We start from the raw sequence: 20,710 nt of genomic DNA, 5'->3' as shown, positions 1-20,710 counted from the left end.
TGGGGTGGGGTGGAGGATGCCCCGGGGCACTGGGCGCTTTTCCCCCTGCTACACTCTGGTGCGCTTCTACTCCTCTGAATCCCGTCTTCATTTATTAAAAGCTTGAGATCTGCTCATCTGCTCACCAGGTCTGACCACAGCATGATGCTCGTCTTCATGGTTGTGAGTCCCTTCAAATATGTGTTTCACCCTTCCAGTGCTCTGTTAGAAATCAGCCATTGAAGAGTGCATAAACCAGCCTGGTGTTCTGTAGTTGGTGAACATTGGTAGACTCTAATCTGGTGAATCACGTTTGATTCCCCACTCCTTCCCATGAAGCCTGCTGGTGACCTTGGGTGTTCACTTGGGTTCTCTACAGACACTCTTAGCCTCTTAGCCTCACCTACCTCACAAGGTGTATTTTTTGGGGGGGGGGGTGATAATAAGCTGCTTTGAGACTCCATGAAGGTAGAGAAAGCAGGGTATAAAAACCAACTCTTCTTCCATAGTGTGGATCTGATACCCTGTAGTAGGGCTTTGTGGGCATGCCTGGCTCCTAGGTCCCACTGCCTTCTGCTGAGTCAGAGCACTGTTTATCAGAGTTGGTTCTGTCTACTCAAGACTGTCAGTGGCCGCTCTCCATGGTCACAGGTAACTGGTGGATGGGCTAATTAAACATTTATGTTTCCAAATATCAAAAACTCTTGGCCAGCCATGTGCTGCTTGCAGATCAGGCCCCCTTTCAGTGGTCTCATTGAACCTCAGTGCCTTGTTCAATCTGTAAGCCTCTGCCTTAATGTCCTGCCATTCCACTTGTTAATTCAAAACAACAACAACTGAGCAGTACTTCTTGAGAACAGCCTGGATCCAGAAGTGAGCATCTGTTGTAGTTGGTTTTCCTCCCAGTGCACTATTTGCTTTTAGCAAGCATTAACACATTGCCTTTGTATAGCTAGCAGAGCCAAGAGTTGCCAGGAGATTCAGAGCCAGTTAAACCAGAGAGAGTGTTTTTAGTTCTTCACTGTGTTGCTTTCATGGAGTTGATCATAGATGTGAAATTGAAATAAATGCTTAGAAATCTCAAGGATCTACTTCTCGTAGAATAACATTTCTGTGAGAAGTAGCTTTCGGATGGAGACTTTTGGAAGGACAGCTCACCAAATCAAGGCGTGTCCCATTTTTTCACAGAACTTGAGATTTGTTTTAGGGTTTTAGGGTGAGACTCTTGTCTCACAGGAGGGTCTTTCGGCCCATTTGTGATGTAGAGGGGAAAGAAGATGAACTACTTCTGGTATCTGCCTGTGCTTCTGTAGCTGGACCTGCTCTGTGCCAAGACCTCTGCGTCTAAACTGTTTCCATTCCCTTATAGGGTGATCAGATGCCTGATTAATTAGCATGCTCTTTTAAAACATTTTTTTTAAAAAAAACACAGTCTCAACAAGGACTGGGAAATACTATGCATCTGAATTTTTTAAAAAAATTATGAGTTCCAAATCTCAAATATAGGCTTCATTCAGATGGCTACAAATGAACCCCAGTTGCTTCCAGACAAAAAGGATTTGGGAAGTCCTCAGGCTCACGTTTGCACTCATCCTCCCCTAAAGCACAAATTGAAGGCTTTTGGGTTTGAAAAGCAGCTGCAGTTCATGGTGATATCCAGAGCGGCCCCTTTGTCAAACTGTGGCTTGTTTCTTACCCACAAACTGGAATTCTAAACAGGAATGAATTCCTGTTTATCAGCCAGGACCAAACAGCAGTTTCTTTCGAACTTGACTCTATGTGTAGGTTGGGGGAGGTGTCTTCACATATCCTGCCCAAGCCAGAATCTGTTTGTGACCTCTGAGGGCTAAACTGCATGTTATGCTTTTACATGAATTTGTCATGGGGACTTGCAGCCATACTGCAGCTGTGAGTCCCCAGTGGCAATTCCTTTATAAAAGCAGAGCTGATCCCAAATCACACCAGGACCATTGGATAGGTGGAGGCGAGCCTCCTGCCTTTCTCTACCCCTGCCCAGGAATTGCCACTGAAGAGTTAGAGATTCAGTATGACTGATTCAAGAAGACGGAGAAGAATTTGGATTTATGCCCTTCTTTTCCTCTTGTAAGGCGTCTCAAAGCAGCTTACAAATTCCTTCCCTTCCTCTCCCCACAACAGACACCTTGTGAGGTAGGTGGAGCTGAGAGAGTTCTGAGAGAACTGTAGCTAGCCCAAGGTCACCCAGCAGTCTTCATGTGTAAGAGCGGGGAAACAAACTGCGTTCCTCAGATGAGAGTCTTGACGCTTATCTGGAGGAGTGGGGAATCAAAACTGGCTCTGCAAATTAGAGTTCACTGCTCTTAACCCCTATACCACACTGACTAGGAGTCCCCATTGGCATCTTGTGTACAGCATAATGTGTAGTTTGGTCCAGAGCACAGCCATAACAGTGTGTGTTTTCTTGAGTCCCTCCTCCAAATCCATCCTGTCAGTGAAGCCTCCAGCTTATCCCCTGTGTCCTCAAGCCCAACTGAAGTGAGGCATAGTATTGCCAATTGCATTTGCTTACGTTTGCCCCTTCTTTTTCCTCTGTTCGCCTTGTGTCTGCTTCCTCACTCTTCCAGTTGTGCCACCCTGACTTTTGGATTGTAATCGCCACAGGGAAGCTGTCTGTTTTGTTGTTGTTTATAGAACTCTGAAAAGGGCATTGTACATTGATGGGCCTGTCTCAGCACTAAATAAGAACAGCATCAATACTAAATTCCACGTGTAAGCCACCCCTACCCCCACGCCTGCACAAGAGAAATGAAATACAAATCCACTCAAATGGTCCTTGTTTTCTACTGATGCAGGAGGCCTCCGTGGAGCAACAGTGGTGGATGCTTTAGACACTCTGTATGTGATGGAGCTGCACGAAGAATTCCAAGAAGCCAAAAATTGGGTGGAGCAGAACTTTGACTTGAATGTGGTGAGTCACTCTTTGAATATGTTTCTCTCTGCTGCAAATACTGCCTGAAGTTCGAACCATGGGTTGGTCTCTTTTTTCTCTCTCTCTCTCTCTCCCTCCGTCCCCTGCCCCCCAAAACACAAAGAAGCTGAAAAATGGAAGATAGTTCGTTACTCCAGGAAGCAAAGACCTACGTGTTAAAGAGACAATGCCTTTGATTCTTCTTATTCTTTGACCACATACCTTGGCAGCTGGCTAAAACACAATCAGCACCCCTTTTCTTTACAGTTCAGATGCCTAAAATGTGTGTGGGTAGTTGGAATTTAAGCACTTCTGTTTTAACTTGCAATTTAGGCATGCTGAGAAATATACAGGCTTTATTACAATAGGCTGCACAACAGCCTTGCAAGGTAGGTCATGATTATTACCATTTAGGTAGGAATTAAGGCTGAGTAAACAGCTTGCCCGAAATCACAGAACTATCCTAAGTTATAGTGTAAATGAGATCTGAATGCATGTCTTGCAGATCTAGGCTTAAATTGCTGCCACACTGTTTCTCATAGGAGCAAATAAGTTTATCTTTGTTATCTGACAACCAGAAATATAATCTTCAATCTTTTACTTCATCGGATTGCCATTTGAAAATGGAGCTGACACATAACTGTGCGTAATTTGGTGCAGTCTTCTGCTTAATGAAAGCGTTGTTATAATAGAAGATAATTAGATGCATTAATGCCTTTAGCTGCTTGGCTTTTCCAAGTTGGGGAGGGGGGGCTAGTTTTCTGATCCTTCAAATAACAGCAGATTTCTCCCCTTGTGAAATATGTGAAGTCACTTCATAGTGACTTCTGGTCTGTTTAGTTTAGTGCTGTCAAATGTGACTAATCATAATTCTCCATGACTTGTGCCCTTTTAAGCTTAGAGCAAAACTGAACTGCAGACCTTTATAGGGCCAAGTACTATCACTAGTACATACTATGTCACCAGGTGTGATGCCTTAATTTGTTTTCCTCCACCCAAGATTCATAAAGGGAACAAAATAAGAAGAGGCTGAAGTCTGTCTGCCCCATTTCTCAGAACCTCATATCTTTTTACCCAGGGAGTCACAAAGACTGTTTTGGAAGGGGGGAAAAACTAGAAAATCCTTGGTGTTCTTAGTAAAGTTATAATATAACAAATTCTTCACAAAAACCACTCTTAACTTTGTAGTGTAGATCTACCTACTCTGAAAAGTCTTTTTCTCCAGGGATAACTATAATAAATATCCATGATAAATTACTATCACTAGAAAATATTATGTCACCAGGTGTAATGCCTTCATTTGTATTCCTCCAGCCAAGATTCAAAAAGTTGAAAAGGGAACAAATAAGAAGAGGCTGCAGCCTGTCTACCCTTCTTTCACAGAACTTGGAAGCTTTCATAGGGATCAAGGTGTTCTGGGCTGCTTTCTCACTGGCTTCATTGTAATTCCCTCCTTTAGTCAGAGTTGGTCGGTGGCACAGAGGCTGAATGTAGAGGTTGTCTTGCTTTCCAACTGCCCTGACGTATACCTGTGTGGCTGTTCCGGAATGCAGCATTAGGACTTCACCAGACATATGTCACATGCACATTAGTGGAGCATCAGTGGCGTAGTGGTTAAGAGCAGGTGTGCTCTAATCTAGAGGAACTGGGTTTGATTCCCCGCTCTGCCACCTGAGCTGTGGAGGCTTATCTGGGGAATTCAGATTAGCCTGTACACTCCCACACACGCCAGCTGGGTGACCTTGGGCTACTCACAGCTCTTCGGAGCTCTCTCAGCCCCACCTACCTCACAGGGTGTTTGTTGTGAGAGGGGAAGGGAAAGGAGTTTGTAAGCCCCGTTGAATCTCCTTACAAGACAGAAAGGGGGGGTGTAACGGAAGAGCTGGCTTCCTGCCACTCCCCCAAAGGTAACGTGGGTTGGGATCTCGCCATTAAGCATGCAAAAACATCACCGAAAACGAAACGACTCTTGGAAAACCATATATAGACGTCCACTGAGTTCTGCACCTGCTCAACAAACCGAAAATGCAAAAGCAAAAGTCAAAACAATAACCCAAAATTTCTGGTAGCGTAGGTTTGCCACAACAAAATGCAAGCTGAGACCAAACACCCAACCACGACAAAAATATTCACTGGCAGAGACCAACAACCCAAAACACAGACAGACAACAGGCAGAGTTCTCAAACCGATCAACAGCAAGCATAAAGAGGTGTAGAAAGAGAGAGATAAACTAATGAACTGCTGAAAGGCAAATTATACAGAAATTGTCTATCAGCTGATGTAAACGGACCAATCATTCTTTCTTGATAATTAGCTGAGTCAGCTTGGCAAAAATCAAAAGTTGCTAACAGGTGTTAATCATTTGAGTCCTAACTAAAAGGAACATGCTGTACAGCTGGGGCTCTACACTTAGCCAAACAAGCTACTAAAATAGAGAAATTTAAAATGATAGACTCAATTTCTCTACAGGGGGTATAAATCCAACTCCTCCTCCTAATTCTAGAGCAGGGGTAGGGAACCTGCGGCTCTCCAGATGTTCAGGAACTACAATTCCCATCAGCCTCTGTCAGCATGGCCAATTGTAGTTCCTGAACATCTGGAGAGCCGCAGGTTCCCTACCCCTGTTCTAGAGCTATAGCATACCTTACAATGCCATTAATATTTCTTTTGAGCAAGAGATGTGTCTGAGGCTGCCTCTGCTCAGAAAAATATGTTTTGGCAGTGTGTATGTGTGAGTGGGGCGGTGGGGGTAGATGACCAGCACACACTTGCAAATGGGCAATCACTTCTAATACATCTGGTTGAATGATTTTGAGTTGGGTATGGGATCGATAGGCAAGAAGGCAAAACCGACAGGGATAAGTGATCTGAGTTTTTACAAAAGACATTCCTGCGGCCCCGTGCATTCCTGCCAATCAGGCTGCAAGCTCAAGAATGAATGTCGTGGGATAGGCATTTGATGTGGGGGAGACTGAATTTACATTAAAAATAGCACAGTGGATCTGTATTAGCATTGTTGCCTGAAGCCAAAATTGTACAAATTCAGGGGATTTTTTTAAAGCACAAAAAGACCATTTTTTAAAAGATGATGTGGTGAAGACCTTCCTCTCTGTTCTTGCTTCACAGTTCTGGCACTGTTTTCTTAGGGGCTGAGAGGCAGAGGTGCAGCCGGCAAGAAGAGAAAGAACCCATTTTACAACTTGCTGCTTAATAATACTAGACTGAAAAGAAAAGCTATTAGCAGCTGGCAGGACCACCATGCTTCAGTGGCTCTATTTTGAAGAGGTGGGGGAGCTCAGCAAAATGCTGTTCAGCAAGCCCCCTGCCAGGCATATCCATGACACAGATAGAGAGGGCAGGCAAGTGGATGGTGGCGGCTGCTCCTAATCCTTCTTGCTCAACCTCCTGTGCAAATGAGCAGCCGCTATTACGTATTGGAGCTGCCACTCAGTCACCTGATTGCTGTCTCTGCTTGGTTGGCAACTGCCCTTAGCAGCTATCCTTGCTTGCTCAGGCAGGTGAGGAGACAGTGGCAGGCAGCAGGAAAAGGAGAAGACTTCCTGTCATGTTCACTTAGGGTGGGGATATGCCATACTGGGAGAAGGCAGATAGGTGAGTAGGCCTGATATTTTGGTACATCTAACTTTATTTTCATTTCATTTCACATTTAATTTATATCCCGCCCTCCCGCGAAGGGCTCAGGGCGGCGAACAACAGCAATGAACAAACAATATAGAATAGGTGCAATGCCCTTCCTTCTTCCCTTAGACGCCACCTTGGAATTCCACATAAAGACAGGAAATGCCCGTGTGGTATGGGTTCTGTGGAAACAATATCTCATATGCTGTTGAATTGTCCCTTTTATGAGATAGAGAGGAAGAAGCACATAATCCCCTTCCTGCATGGAAATGAAGACATTACAGATAACCAGAAGGTTATATATCTTTTAAATAGCCAAAGCTACAAGTTGTTGGAAGCGGTGGTTAAATTTTTAAATGCTGTTATTTTAACTCGTCTGAAATTGTAAAGGCTTGTGTTGATGTTGATTCTGAACTATTTATATGAATTTGAAAAAAATATACAGAATAGCATAAACAGCAGCAATCGTAAATCATACTATAACAATATCAACAGCATAATAATATATCACAGCGATATACATAAACAAATAAACAATAAATAAATTAGGTATCAACAAAATGGATATAATAATAAAGTACAATTAAGTTTAGATTTAACGATGGCAATTTGACACATCAGACCTAGCAATAGCAATAACAGCAGCAATCAATAACAATAACCGTAGCACTAAAATCAATAAGCCAATAGCAGTAATCACAGTACAAGATCAATTCATTAACAATAAAACTAGATTTCCCTACACTAGCCAACTACTGGAAAAATACTATATACTGCTACAATAATACTATAACTACTACAAAATAAACTTAACAGTACTACCTAATTTAGTCTAAAAGGAAACGGACTACACTTATCTAGCCTGCAGTACCCTAACAATGTGCTAAGGAAACTAACTACAGAATGTTCCTAATAATTACATCGTGGTGTAACCGCAAAAGAGGGGCAATGGCATAAATAGCCCAAGTTGCAAAGCCATGCCTCCCCACCCCCACCCCAGAGCAGCCTGCTAGGGGCTTCTCCCACCAGCCCCCCATAGTTTAATCTTTCGCCAGCTGGTCTGTTGGAATTTCAAGGGTGTTCCACAGCCACAGGCAGTATAAGCTAGTCCGAGAAATCCTTGCTCACCATAGCTGGTAGTCTTGAGTCTGCCGCTGCGGGAAACCTCTGCCACCGGTTCCCTGCTGCTTGGTTCAGCGGTTTGCTCCTGCCATTAGCTCCCTGCAATTTGGTCCACCATGTCTTGAGACAACCGGCTGTCATCACAGACTTCACACAGCAGCTCCGTTCTTCTATTGGGGGGGGCGGGGGAGGCTCCTACTACCACCTCCTCACCATTTCAAAATTTTACTTGCCACCGAAAAGGGACCTGCTGTTGTATAGGGGCTCCCATCACCAGCTCCCCGCTATTCAGTCCTCTGGAGGGGTTTCTGCCACCAGCCCCCCTTGTTCTGACTGGTGGGACCAGGCTCTGCACAAGTCGAAATTGGGGCCCATTGTTGGTTCAAAATGCAGATGTCTACTACAGCACAACAGCAGCACAACAAGGAGAGAGCTGAAGGTATGTTGTTTTTTAAACAATGCAACATTGTCCACCCTTCCGCTAGTTGCCGCACAAGAATGCTCTAAAGGTAGTTAACTACTTAGGTAGTTCCTGATAAAATACGTCCTATTTGCTACGTTTGAAGAGAAAAGTAAACTGGTAACCGGACCTCTTCTCTAACGACCCACTCTGGACGCCATCTTTCCTGCCTGCTCCGCTGCAGTTGCTGCCGCTTCACAGTCGTGCCCATCTGAGCCTCTTGCTGATCCCAACCCTACTTGGGATGGTTCACATTTGAATGATACTCACTCAGTGGCTCAGGTGTCACATGTGCTGCTGTAACATGCCACCTGTGGCTCTTTTGAGCACTGTTCCTCATAGTGCCATGGACTCCACATCTAGGAAAGTGAGCAAAGCCCTTACTTGTTGAGACTTTTGAAGTAGTAATAAGGTTTTTTTCAAATGGCCAAATGCCATTACAAGTTAAGATTTAAAAGTACTACGTGAAATGTAGATTTTAACAAAAAAAACTCGATAAAAACAATTATGAAAATTAAATCAAAGGAATGAGGTTATAATTCCCAAAACCTCTATAGAACCCTGACCTGGATGGCCCAGACTGGCCTGATCAGATCTCAAAAACTAAGCGGTATCAACCTTGGATAGTATTTGAATGGGAGACCTGGTAACCTGGGAACACAGTGGTTGCAAGGCAGAGGCAAATAGCTTTTATTCATCCTTTGTTACAGAGTTGTCTTAAGTCAGCTGTGACTTGACAGCAAAAAAGCTCAGTAAAAGTAAAAACAAATAAAATATCAGTGATGGAACTTGTGGCTGGCAGGTGGTTTCTGCTATTCTAGACGATTTACATGAATACAACATAAAACAGTCACATGGACAAGCTGCTATGTCCTGGGTCAGACCTTTGGCCTACCAAGGTCATTCATCTACTCCACAGGTGTCAAACTCGTGGCCCTGCAGATGTTATGGACTACAGTTCCCATCATCCCCTGGCAGCATCATGCTGACAGGGGATGATGGGAACTGTAGTCCATAACATCTGCAGGGCCACGAGTTTGACACCTATGATTCTACTCTGACAGGCAGAAGCTCCCTGAGGTATCAAGCAGAGGTCTTTCCCATCACCTCCCAGCTGATCCTTTTTAACTGGAGATGCCGGGGATTGAACCTGGGACCTTCTGCCTGCAAAGCAGATTATGCCACTCAGCCATGGTCCCAACCTGACCACAGACATATTCCATGGTCTAAAACAGTGGTGGTGAACCTATGGCACGGATACCAGAGGTGGCAGTCAGAGCCCTTTCTGTGGGCATGCGTGCACAGAATCCATCATGTGGAGGGGCGGAAAATCACACACACACAGACATACACACACATCTAGGCTGGCCTGAGCACGATCCTTTACCAGGGAGTAAGCTCAGTTGCTGGCAACGGGGCTTGCTTCTGAGTAAACTCTCCTAGGGTCGTGATTCACCCATTTGAAGCAATTCACAGTTGCTTCACCAAGCTTACTCCTGAGTAACGCACGCCTCAGAGCCAACCGGTTTTTTTAAACTAAAACCTCAGTATTCAGGTTAAATTACTGCGTTGGCACTTAGCAATAAATAAGTGTGTTTTGGGTTGCAATTTGGGCACTCAGTCTCGAAAAGGTTCACCATCACTGGTCTAAAATCTGGCATAAAACAAAATGGAGCAACTAGGATCAGGGGAGCCTTTTTACTGGCAGGTAATGGATGCAAAATGGTAGGACTGGAGATGGATGGATGCAAAATGGTAGGACAGAAGGCCAGTAGTGGGAATATGCATTCTACTATTGTCTCTGCTTTGACCTGCTGGCAGTCAGTCATCATGTCTTTACTAAACTGTTCTCAGCTCTGGCTGCTTCCATCTGGGGATTCTTCCCCCAAGTAACCCATCATTCCCTCACTTTTTTGTGGGGGGGGGGGGAATATCCACACAACCTCGTGCTCTTTCTGAGCAGAATGGGGCTCCACTTCCTTTGCCCCAACGTAAAAGGGAGTCTGCAGGCAGAGGCCTCAGGCAGGAGCTTTGCCATTGAAGAACTGCTGCCAGTCTCCAGCGGAGGAGCAGTCCCATTTGCAGTGTATGTATTAGAAAGAGAGTTGCCTGACTTTTCCCTCAAGCTAGTCTGTGGTACTGGCTTCTGCTTTTTCTTAGGATGCTGTACCTTATCACTGAACTAGCTGTTCTGCCTTGGAAGGAAGGGGTTGTGTTTTTGTGTGTTCATATGCATGTGCACACAGAGAGGATCTGATATTTATTCAGAAAACAAAACTGAATTGGCATGCGAGATTGGACTTCAGGAGCGCACGTTTTGAAAGGCACAATTTGACTGCAATTGCTTTGACATTTCACTGATCCGAAGCTGGATTATTATAGAGCATAACTTGCTCCAGGTAAATGGCTATCTGAGAGACTTAGTCTTCCACATTAGCAAATGCCCTAGAAAAACCCACGGAGGCCTCCCTTTCTGTCTCTGGCTATCCTAAATGCACCTCCTTGAAACCATGTTTCTGTTTCTAGTGGAGCTGTTTAGCAGTGTAAGCAGGGTTACAATGGCTGCCAGTAATTTGTCAACCTCTTATAAAACATGGAGGGATGGGTGGTTTTGTTTTGAACATTGCTGAGAAATAGTTGTGTGCCCTGTTTCTCTTCTTCATCCATGTTTTCATTTGGTGGCCAGTTACAGCCAGCCTTTGTTCTCCAGCTGTAAAAACAGGTTTCGTAGGACTGTTGCACACAGGTGGCTCTGACATGAGGGTTGTAGGCATGGTAGAAAATTGTGGGGATGTGTCCAGTGGTGGGATCCAAAAATTTTAATAACAGGTTCCGATGGTGGTGGGATTCAAACAGTGGTGCCGCCGCACGCACACACCTCCAGTCCCTATTGGGCAGGGAGGTTGCTTTAGTAACCCCTTCTCGGCACTCAGAAAAAATTAGTAACCACTTCTAGAGAAGTGGTGAGAACTGGTTGGATCCCACCTCTGGATGTGTCTACTTTCTTCTTGAAGAAGGATGCTGAATGGGAATGAAAGTCTGTGTGAACATATCCCTCTGACAGAGACCCCTGCTTTTGTGGAGCCCAACTACCTCTTTTTGATGTTTCGTGTCTGCTAGAGAACCAACATAGTGAGTGTGTGTTGTACTAGGATCTGGGAGACCCAGGTTCAAATCCATACTCTGCCTAGTCTGCCATGGAATCTCACTTAGAGGCGTTGGGACTGTCACAGACTCTCAGCCTGACCTACTTTCAGGGGATAAATTGGAGAATAGAGAACAATGTAAGCCACTCTGGGTCCCCATTGGGAAGAAAGGCAGGAGGTAAATTAAGCAAATAGTAAACACTCAATTAGGAATGTACACGTGTAGATTCCAGTTTATATACTCAAATTGCAGAGGGGTGAGTGCACAAATCTGATGGTCACTCCTTATTGTAGTTCTAACCTTCTGATGGTGGATTGAGGTGACTTTGTACATCTTCACACACACAAAAGGGAAAAAGAGAATTGAGTTATGCTTTACGTTATTGGAATAGTGCCAGGTAAAATATATCCATAAGGAGCCCGGTTTGTTTCAGAATGCTCAATAAATATTCCTTAGATCTTACGATACTGATTATAGAGACATCAAATCTGTCAGCAAATTGAAAACACCTTTGGATACAAAAACATCCATCTTGCATGAATCTTCATCAGGTAACACTCTTCAATATAAATTAGAATACCTGGGTATACAACTTGGGAGTTTTAAAGAACAACTTAAGGGCTTCAAATAGAAAAAGTTTTTACATGACGAGCTGGATTATGGCAACAACCAAGTGTATAATTGGCTAGATAGTAAATTTGCATGCAAAGCTACACATAAAGTTGCCTTTGTGGACACTTCTGACTCCATAGTAAAAGCTGTTAACTTCCCTCTCCTCAAACAACAATTGTGATGGGGAAGAAGATTCAACTTAAGATAACTCATTTTCTGCAACATATTTTTGGGGAACAGTTCCAGCATTGGTGGTAAAATATACCTACCTCTTTATGACATTTCCAACATGAATTTTGATTAGTATTGCTCATTTTAGAGATCTTGGATTGTGTTAAGCATCATCTGTAATGCATTTTATATATATTCTCTTTTATATGATAACTTGCTGAGAATTTTGTACCCTTTTTCGATCCATGTTGCCAATCTTCAAGATGAATATTATGCCCCACATCCCTTGCCCAGTTAGCATAAATTATTTAATGACCGCATGCTCTGTCTGTAAGGCCAGATACTCTCTATACATTCTATCAATCAGATATTCCTTGTTTTCCACTAATTGTGTTATCAGCTATGTAGGATTATTTTCAAAGCCACATTCTTTTTTGACTTCAACATATCTATCCCTTCACTGATCATAGAGCTACCGATCTTTCAATTTACCTTCTTTTCCCAATTCTTTTGGAGATTTCATTTTGTGTTCTCTCTTATTCCCCTCTGTATATTCTTCTAGAAGATCTTTTTATTTGAGCCAGATTTTTTCCCATGCTGACTGGCTTTTGAACCATTCTTTATGAGGGGATAACCAGAGTGGAATTTTATGCATAATTTTCTTTCTATACTTATTCCATATCTTGCTCAGTGCAAATTTTACAGTGTGATATCCAAATTGCTTATTTTTTTCCCTTTCCCATACCATATATAGGCATCCCATCCATATGTCACTCCTTGTCCCTCCAAATTTAAAAGCCTCCACTTTTGTAATAGAATCCAGTCTTTTAGCCAGGTTAATGCAGCAGCTTCAAACAAAACTATTAAATGAGGTATTCTTAGGCCTCCCTTTTCTTTAGCATCACAGAGCATTTTCATTTTTATCCTGGCTTTATATCCTTACCATATAAATTTTGCCAATTTTCTTTGCCATGTGTTCAGGGGGTTGTCAGTATATTTTGGAAAAGAAATAAGATTCTCAGTAAAATATTCATTTTAATAACCAATTCTTTCTAATAAAGATACATTCGAATTCTTCCTCCTATTCAAATCTCTTAATTTTTTTCAGGTTTTCTCAAAATTATTCCGATAAAGAATCAAATTGGTATTAGTTAGATGGCCCCTAAATATTTAATCTTTTTAACAATTTGAAAATTGAATTTAATCCTCTTTTCTGATCTTAAGACCTCTTATCGAATTCTCTTCCATTATATCATTAATTAATATTTCTAAGACCATAATAAAGAGTAACAGAGAAATAGGACACCCATGTCTTGTACCTCTATTTCATATCTAGAAGTCATTTCTCCATTTATTATTAAATGTGTGAATTGTTCCTTATAAATTTCCTTTATCAATTTATAAAGTTTTCCCCACACCCCATCATTTCTAATACTTCTATCTTGATCTTCCATTCTAAGATATCAAATGCTTTTTCGGTGTCCAAAAAGATTAATGCTAATTGTTTATCTGGATTATTTTGATAATATTTGATCACATTTAATAATGCTGTCGTGTTCTCTTTTATTTGTCTGCGTAAAACGAAGCCTGCTTGATTCTGATGAATCAAAATTTAAAAAATATTTTTCAAACTCAATGCAGTTATTGAGGAAAACAATGTGTAATCTAGTTTCAAAAGTGAAATGGGTCTAATTTACTCTTGGTGCTTCTTTCTCTGTTTTACCCTCATTATTTATATGGGTCTCTTATAAACAAACAACATGACATTTCTTTGTTTTTGTAAATTGCATGATTCATTTAATCCATTCACATTCCATGATAAAATCCTGATATGTATACCATTTTAAGCCAAATTTAGGGTGGAAAAAACTTTTTGTCCAAAAGTCACTAATTCCTTTCTTACTTCAAATCTTTTTTGTATTTTGACAGAAATTCTTTACCTCCTTGCACATTTGCTAATGTCTTTCTACTTCCCCTAAACATAAAAGAAATGACCTCAGGGACTTCCCATCGAAAAGAGATACCATTCCTTTTAAGAACATCTATTATGAGATTATATTATTTCCTCCCCTCAGAACTTATGCTGTTATTTTTTTCATTAATATAATCTCTTTAAGTCCCACTCGAAGGGCTTTATGCCACCATTTTATGATATGTTTCTGAAACAGATTATCTGAAGAGTATAAGTTTTTTTCTTCAAAATCTCTCGTACATAAACTTACCATCTCTGGAGCCGGGGGAGACTCCATGACTATAATTTGCCAGTAAGACTGCCTGCTAAATTTGAAATAATTTTTCTTGAGTACAATTTCTGACAAATATTTTTGAATACAAATACAACAATGAGGTGGGGCTTGGGGAAAATTTTGTCCTCACTATTCAATATCATCTGAACATAAGGGTAGCATAACATACAACAGGGCTGGTGCTCCTCTTGAGGAACATTTCTTAGATTGTAAGCTTAAACTCACGGACTTCTTGTTTCAGGTCATATATAAATCAAATAGACAGGATGATAGAATTCTGTTGAGGAAAGAAGCTGAGTAGATTCTGAGGTTATAAACTTTGCACCCTAAGAGGTTAAATGAGAACATTTCTCAATAGAGGCTTCTGTGGATAAGACATGAAACCAGCTGGAACTGCTCACTTTTGCCTTCCTGAACACAAGGGAATGTTACTAAAAAGAATTTGAAAGATCAGTACTAATTAACATTAATTTAAACAGTAATTTCTTTGTAAATTTACAATACATAGTATACATTGTTGTTTATTTAATTTTGTCAATATTAAGATCTAGTTAGATACTGCACTCTGGACATGCTCTGTGAATTGTGCTATGTATAATTTTTTCTATATAATTTAAAAAATGTTTTTGTCACGTATCACATGTTTATATTATTATTTTGTGTTATTTTCTCATTTATCAGATCCCCCCCCCCCCCGGATGAAGCTGTATGCAAAATATGTTGGGGTTATAAAAATGATGAATGATTCATTTTCCTCTACACCGCTGTTACCTTTTCTTCATTTCACTTCATTTATAACCCAGTATCTCAGTGAGATTACACAGTGTGAAATAATGCAGTCAAATAGGCCAAGGCATACTATAAGCAAGGCAGTAGAATTAGGACTACAAATTAGAAACACTGATACAGTATATCAGACAATGCAGAAAATGGAATTATAAAAGTAGGAAGTAATATTGTAAGAGTCATAAAATACAAATACAGAACCGATAGTACATACTATAGAGAGTATGACATGGACTTCAGTGAACCAATTCTCAAATCCAAACTAGGCAATACAGAGAATGCTGCCTACTTCCTCAAATAAGGGAGCTCCATCTCCTTCTCTCCTGGGATCTTCCCCAATGCATGATGTATGTATCCTTTCCAATGAATGATCACATCCACCCCTGCAAGGTGGAGACAGCCAATGCAGAGGATTGGAAGCAAGGACATTCTCAACTCTGTGTAGTATCACATGCTGAAAGGTTGGCAGACTTTATTTGAAGAGCCAGCAGGAGGAAAAATGGGGCTTCTGGTTTTTGGCAGCAGGCGTGCATTCTTGGTATCCTTCAGGTCTGCGTTACAATTTTGTGAGTGTGAAAAAAATCCTTTGCATCATTTTTCTGCGGCACGTTCTTACCTTTCTATTTAATGCGCAGTCTGGAACCAAATATTTTATTTTTCTCTGCAGAACGGTGAAGCTTCCTTGTTTGAAGTGAACATCCGATACATCGGAGGGTTGCTGGCTGCATTCTACTTAACCGGCGAAGAGGTTTGTTCTAGCACATTTCTCACACGCGGTGTATTTCTGCGCAAGGCAGCCAATTTCCCTGAAGAGCCCTGCCAACCAAACCCTTCAAAATGATCTACCACTCCCAATTCAACAAGCTGAAAACTAACTTTTTTATGAATATTGAAATGCTGATGATGGCTGTTAATTAAGTCTCGCATAATTACCTAGCCTGGCTCATCATTTTGAATAGATATTTTCTCCCGTGGACAATTTCTCCTTGATAGCTTTTTAGTTTGGTACATTGGTCCCTTGCTGTGAAATACCATTCATTGTGATCTTGGCCCTGCATTTAGAACTTGTTAATTTCTTGATGCAGGGAAGAGGAATTTTCATAGGCCCCTCAGGGGTCACACTGAACGCTGCAGTAGAATAACTGTCGGTTTTAGTGGCGGCTGTTCTTCGCCGTATTGCCAAAAAAGTGAAAAACTTTTTTGTCACGAGCAGTAATATAGCATGACATGGCCCCTTGACCCCAGTTTTCTGCATTCCAAGGGCTCCTTCACCATCCTAGGCGGAGGGCAGTGCCCTCCTGTGTAACCCTGGAGGCAAATAACTACCACAATTCTTCCCAAAGCAGGGAAGGGGGCTTTAGGATCTACTGCAGTAGTAAGAATTACCTGCAGCAGTTCCTTGCCAATCTTCCCTTGCCAGTCTTCCCTTTTCTTCTTTTGTCAATTTCATTCTCTCATAAGGGACACATTGTATCTTTGCCTTAACATGTCTTCACTCATTTGGGATAAAGTTAACAAAGCTGATACAATTGACCTGGATTATGCCTTTAGCCTTCCGTTACATCGCTAATTCGATAGTGAAAAAAATATTTTAAAATTCCTTTCAGAAATGGAAGTACCGTATATACTCGCGTATAAGTCGACCCGCATATAAGTCGAGGCACCTAATTTTACCACAAAAAACTGGGAAAACTTATTGACTTGCGTATAAGTCGAGGGTGGGAAATGCAGCAGCTGCTGGTAAATTTCAAAAATAAAAATAGATGCCAATAAAATTACATCAATTGAGGCATCAGTAGGTTAAATGTTTTTGAATATTTATTTCAAAGAAAAACAGTAAACTGGCTCTGTAAGTGGAAAAGAGGGTCAACAAGAACAATATGGTATCAACAATAACTTTAAAAGTACAAAAACCTTAGCTCAACCAGCAACCAAGCTAAAACACAAGAATAAAAATCCTCCAAAACTGGATTCCTCATCATCATCTGTATGTCCAAATGTAACCCAACTTTGATTTTAAGAGGGATATTATCAGAACTGGAAAATCTACTATTAGCTTCCATTGTAAACAATGGGGGATGGGGCATCCCCTTTGGGGGTCAATAACTTTGGATCCCCTGACCCAAACTTCACCAAACCTGGCTGGTATCATAAAGAGACTCTCCTGATGAGACCAGCCAGGTTTGGTGAAGTTTGGTTCAGAGGGTCCAAAGTTATGGACCCTCAAAAGGGTAGCCCCATCTACTATTAGCTTCCATTGTAAACAATGGGGGATGGGGAATCCCCTTTGGGGGTCAATAACTTTGGATCCCCTGACCCAAACTTCACCAAACCTGGCTGGTATCATCAGGAGTGTCTTCTGAGGGAACCCTGAAATTTTGGTGCCGCTGGCATAAAAACTGCGCCCCCTGCTGGCCGGCAAAGTAAATACACACAAAAAATTTTAATGACCCGCATATAAGTCGAGGGGAGCTTTTTCAGCATTAAAAATGTGCTGAAAAATTCGACTTATACATGAGTATATACGGTAGATGAGAAAATGGCTGAAGGGGAGGGTTATATTCCTGTGTCACAGATACCATACTACTACCATTATGAATAATACATTTTCAGCAGTAGTGGATGGAATAAATGCAACTGAAGAGATAAGGGGGAAAGCAACCGGAGGGCAGGGATGAAGGTATGTGGGGAATGATTTTACAGAAAATATTTTCAAGACACAAGGTTTGAACATTGGGAAAATCTGTGGTAAGCTGTATATCCAAAAAAGACCTGACATTTAGTGATCAGTTGATAAGGGGGAAGCAGATATGTCAACTGTACTTTTATCTGGAAAAAAATGGGTAATTGTGAATTGGGAAGGAGTACCATGCAGTTTAATTTTTGCTGAAGAAGCTGAAATCGCTTTATCATGTTATCTTGCTCACTTGCATCAGGGAACATAATGAGAAAAGCAGATTAGCTTCAATAGGTTCTAAAGCGTCAATAGAATTTGAATCATTAAACCAGCTTGTTAAAAAGGCATCTTGGTTACATATATCAACTGAGGGATAGGATAATTTTTGTTATTATTTACATCACAGGACTTCACAGCCTCCTTAGTAGAATTCTGGAACTGGATAGGAGGATGATTCTGAACCTGTACATATGTCTTGTTTGATTGATGGCAATTGTGAGTGCATAACCTGCAGAGTACCACCATCCTACTCTGTGCAGACCAGTTGTGCATTCATTATTGCCCTGAGAATGCCCACTGGGGGAAACAAAATCCCCTCCCATAGCTGGAATATTGCTTTTGGCCTGGCCATCTTGTTAGACAGGGTGAGGCAGCAGGCTTTGGAGTGCAGTTGAAGGGTAGCAAATTGTACGTAGTTTAGTTTATTATTTTCGCCACTGTTTTGGCATGTTATTTTGGGTTTATTGTCTCAGGTTGTGTCTGGTCCTATGTGTAGAGTTGTCTGGCTGAACAATATAAACCTATAGGGGAAGGCTTTGTGGCATCTTAAAGACCAACAGATTTATTATGGCATCATTTTTTTATGGACTACAGCCTACTGCATCAGGCATGTGAAATGTTTTTTAACATGTATATGGGTATATGCACACTCACGTACATTGATATGTAAAGGAAAATGTAAATAGCAGAACCAAAGGAAAATGTAAATAGCAGAACCATTCACTGCAAGAGATTCTATCCTTAATGCTTCCAAGCAAAACTCAAATGTGTACCACAGTAAGGCCCATTATACAGGGAACATTTGCACTGAGCTTGTTCTCTGCACAGTGGGCTCGTAGTGGGCTCTTCTCACATTTCTTTGTTTACACACGAGGAGGCAGTCCACAGCCTGCAGTGCAGTTTGTCTGCTGGGTTTCTGCTTCTCCTGGTTCTCTTAGCTCTGCATCAAAAAAAGGCACAGAGCTGATATTTTTCTCCCACACTCCCTTTGCCTCTAGCTAGGGTTGCCAGCCTCCAGTTGGGGCCTGGAAGTCTCCCAAAATTACCACTTCAGACTACAGAGATCAGTTCCCCCCAGAAAAAACGGCAGCTTTAGTATTGAGTTCATTCTGCCTCCCCAGGAATCCCTCCCAAATCTCCAGGAATCTCCCAAGAGGAAGTTGGCAACTCTGTTTCTAGCTCCACAACAACCACTGAACATGTGGGAAGTCTCGTGGGCTGCAGATCCTGGCACCCTTAGGGCGAACACTGAAGTAGAAGATCCAAGGCTGGCTATCTCCTTTCTGAAAGGTGAATAGCTATGGGGAGGGGAGGGGGGGTTGGATCAGGCTCCAATGCCAAATAACAGGGCGCTAATGCTTTCCCCTGCGAAGTCACACATACAAACACTCACCCCTTGCCCCAGAGCTGTAATCTGACCTTTGGGGAAAATATGCAGATAGCTGTTCCAGAGCCCTGGGTGACACCATGAACTGCAATGAAGAGGCTGGGAGTACAAAGCATGTACTCGGTGTCCTAAATAACTTTACCAGACTTCTTTGATCATGAGTAATTTCACGAGCATAGATTACTGTTGCCAGCAATTCATCTTCGGAATAATCAGAAGTGGTTTGCCTATATCCTGGCACCCGCATGTGTCGAAACTGTGTGTGGTAGGATCGGGGTGGAGTCATTTACAGAGGTTATTTTTAACTCCCAGATTTTGAGATTAACTATCATAATAAATAGTTAAAGGGGAGAGTTCCCAATCTCAGCCCTGTTGACCGTGCATACATTACGTACAGGCAAGTCACAACTGACTTGTGGCAACTTCAGCAAGGGGCTTTCAAGGCAAGTGAGAAGTAGAGGTGGGTTGCTGTCGCCTTCCTCTTCTGAGTTTTTCTTGAAGGGCTTCCTGCTTACTTGGAGTACCAACCCTGCTTAGCTTCTGAAGTCAGGGTACCCCATGCTGCTTTCTTTTGCCCTGTTGCTAAAGAGCCAGGAATTTTATCCCTGCAGATATATTTTCTGCAGATACTGCAGATATATTTTCAGTTGATCCCAGTAACTGTTAGGAATGTGCTTAAAACATTCAGTCCCCCTAAGCTCCTGTCTTCTCAAGTATGGCATCCCCAGGGAAGTACAAATGTCTCTTCCTGCAATCACCACCTGCTTCTCTCCAGCCAAAAAGATGAACTTTGCCCTCCCAATACACTTCCCTAGGCAGAATTAAGATGAGTCTTGTCAAGGCAATAGTATAAGAGTATTTGGGCGGGTGGGGGGCGGGGGGGGGGAAATAATCATCCGGCTTCTCCCAGTTGGCTTCAGATCAGGCAGCAGGATTTGAAGCTGAAACCTCTGGCTCGAGCTGCCTGTCTTTACTCCAATGGTTAAAGGAGCAACTCTGGCAGCTTAGGAGGCAGACGAGCAGCGCTGCACGAGGATGTGCCACGTTTTTTTGTGCCAGATTCAGAGAAACATTTTGTGTAATCCTCTTCATCTTCCAGTTTCCCAGATAACACAGGGCTTGGCTGTAAAAAGAACTTACATTGCGGGGAGGTGGGGGGAGTGGAGGAGAGTGGAAGCTATAGTCAATTGATGGGTTTGTAACTTATTTCAAGTGAAGTCCTTGCTTTGATCCATAGTACTTTGCAAGGTTTGGCTG

General features: G+C 42.1%; 1 protein-coding gene across 1 annotated transcript in view; it reads left to right on the top strand.

The window, feature by feature from the left end:
• The window catches only part of MAN1C1 (mannosidase alpha class 1C member 1), a 151,026-nt gene that overhangs the window by 101,921 nt on the left and 28,395 nt on the right, over nt 1–20,710 (top strand). The window contains exons 3-4 of the mRNA XM_048500196.1: nt 2,811–2,926; nt 15,778–15,858. Of these exons, the coding sequence (XP_048356153.1) occupies nt 2,811–2,926; nt 15,778–15,858 (197 nt within the window). The remainder of the gene's footprint in view (nt 1–2,810; nt 2,927–15,777; nt 15,859–20,710) is intronic.

This window comes from Sphaerodactylus townsendi, linkage group LG06 (genome assembly GCF_021028975.2).
Source record: "Sphaerodactylus townsendi isolate TG3544 linkage group LG06, MPM_Stown_v2.3, whole genome shotgun sequence".
In the NCBI taxonomy this organism is placed as follows: domain Eukaryota; kingdom Metazoa; phylum Chordata; class Lepidosauria; order Squamata; family Sphaerodactylidae; genus Sphaerodactylus; species Sphaerodactylus townsendi.
This window is presented reverse-complemented; position numbering and strand designations above follow the sequence as displayed.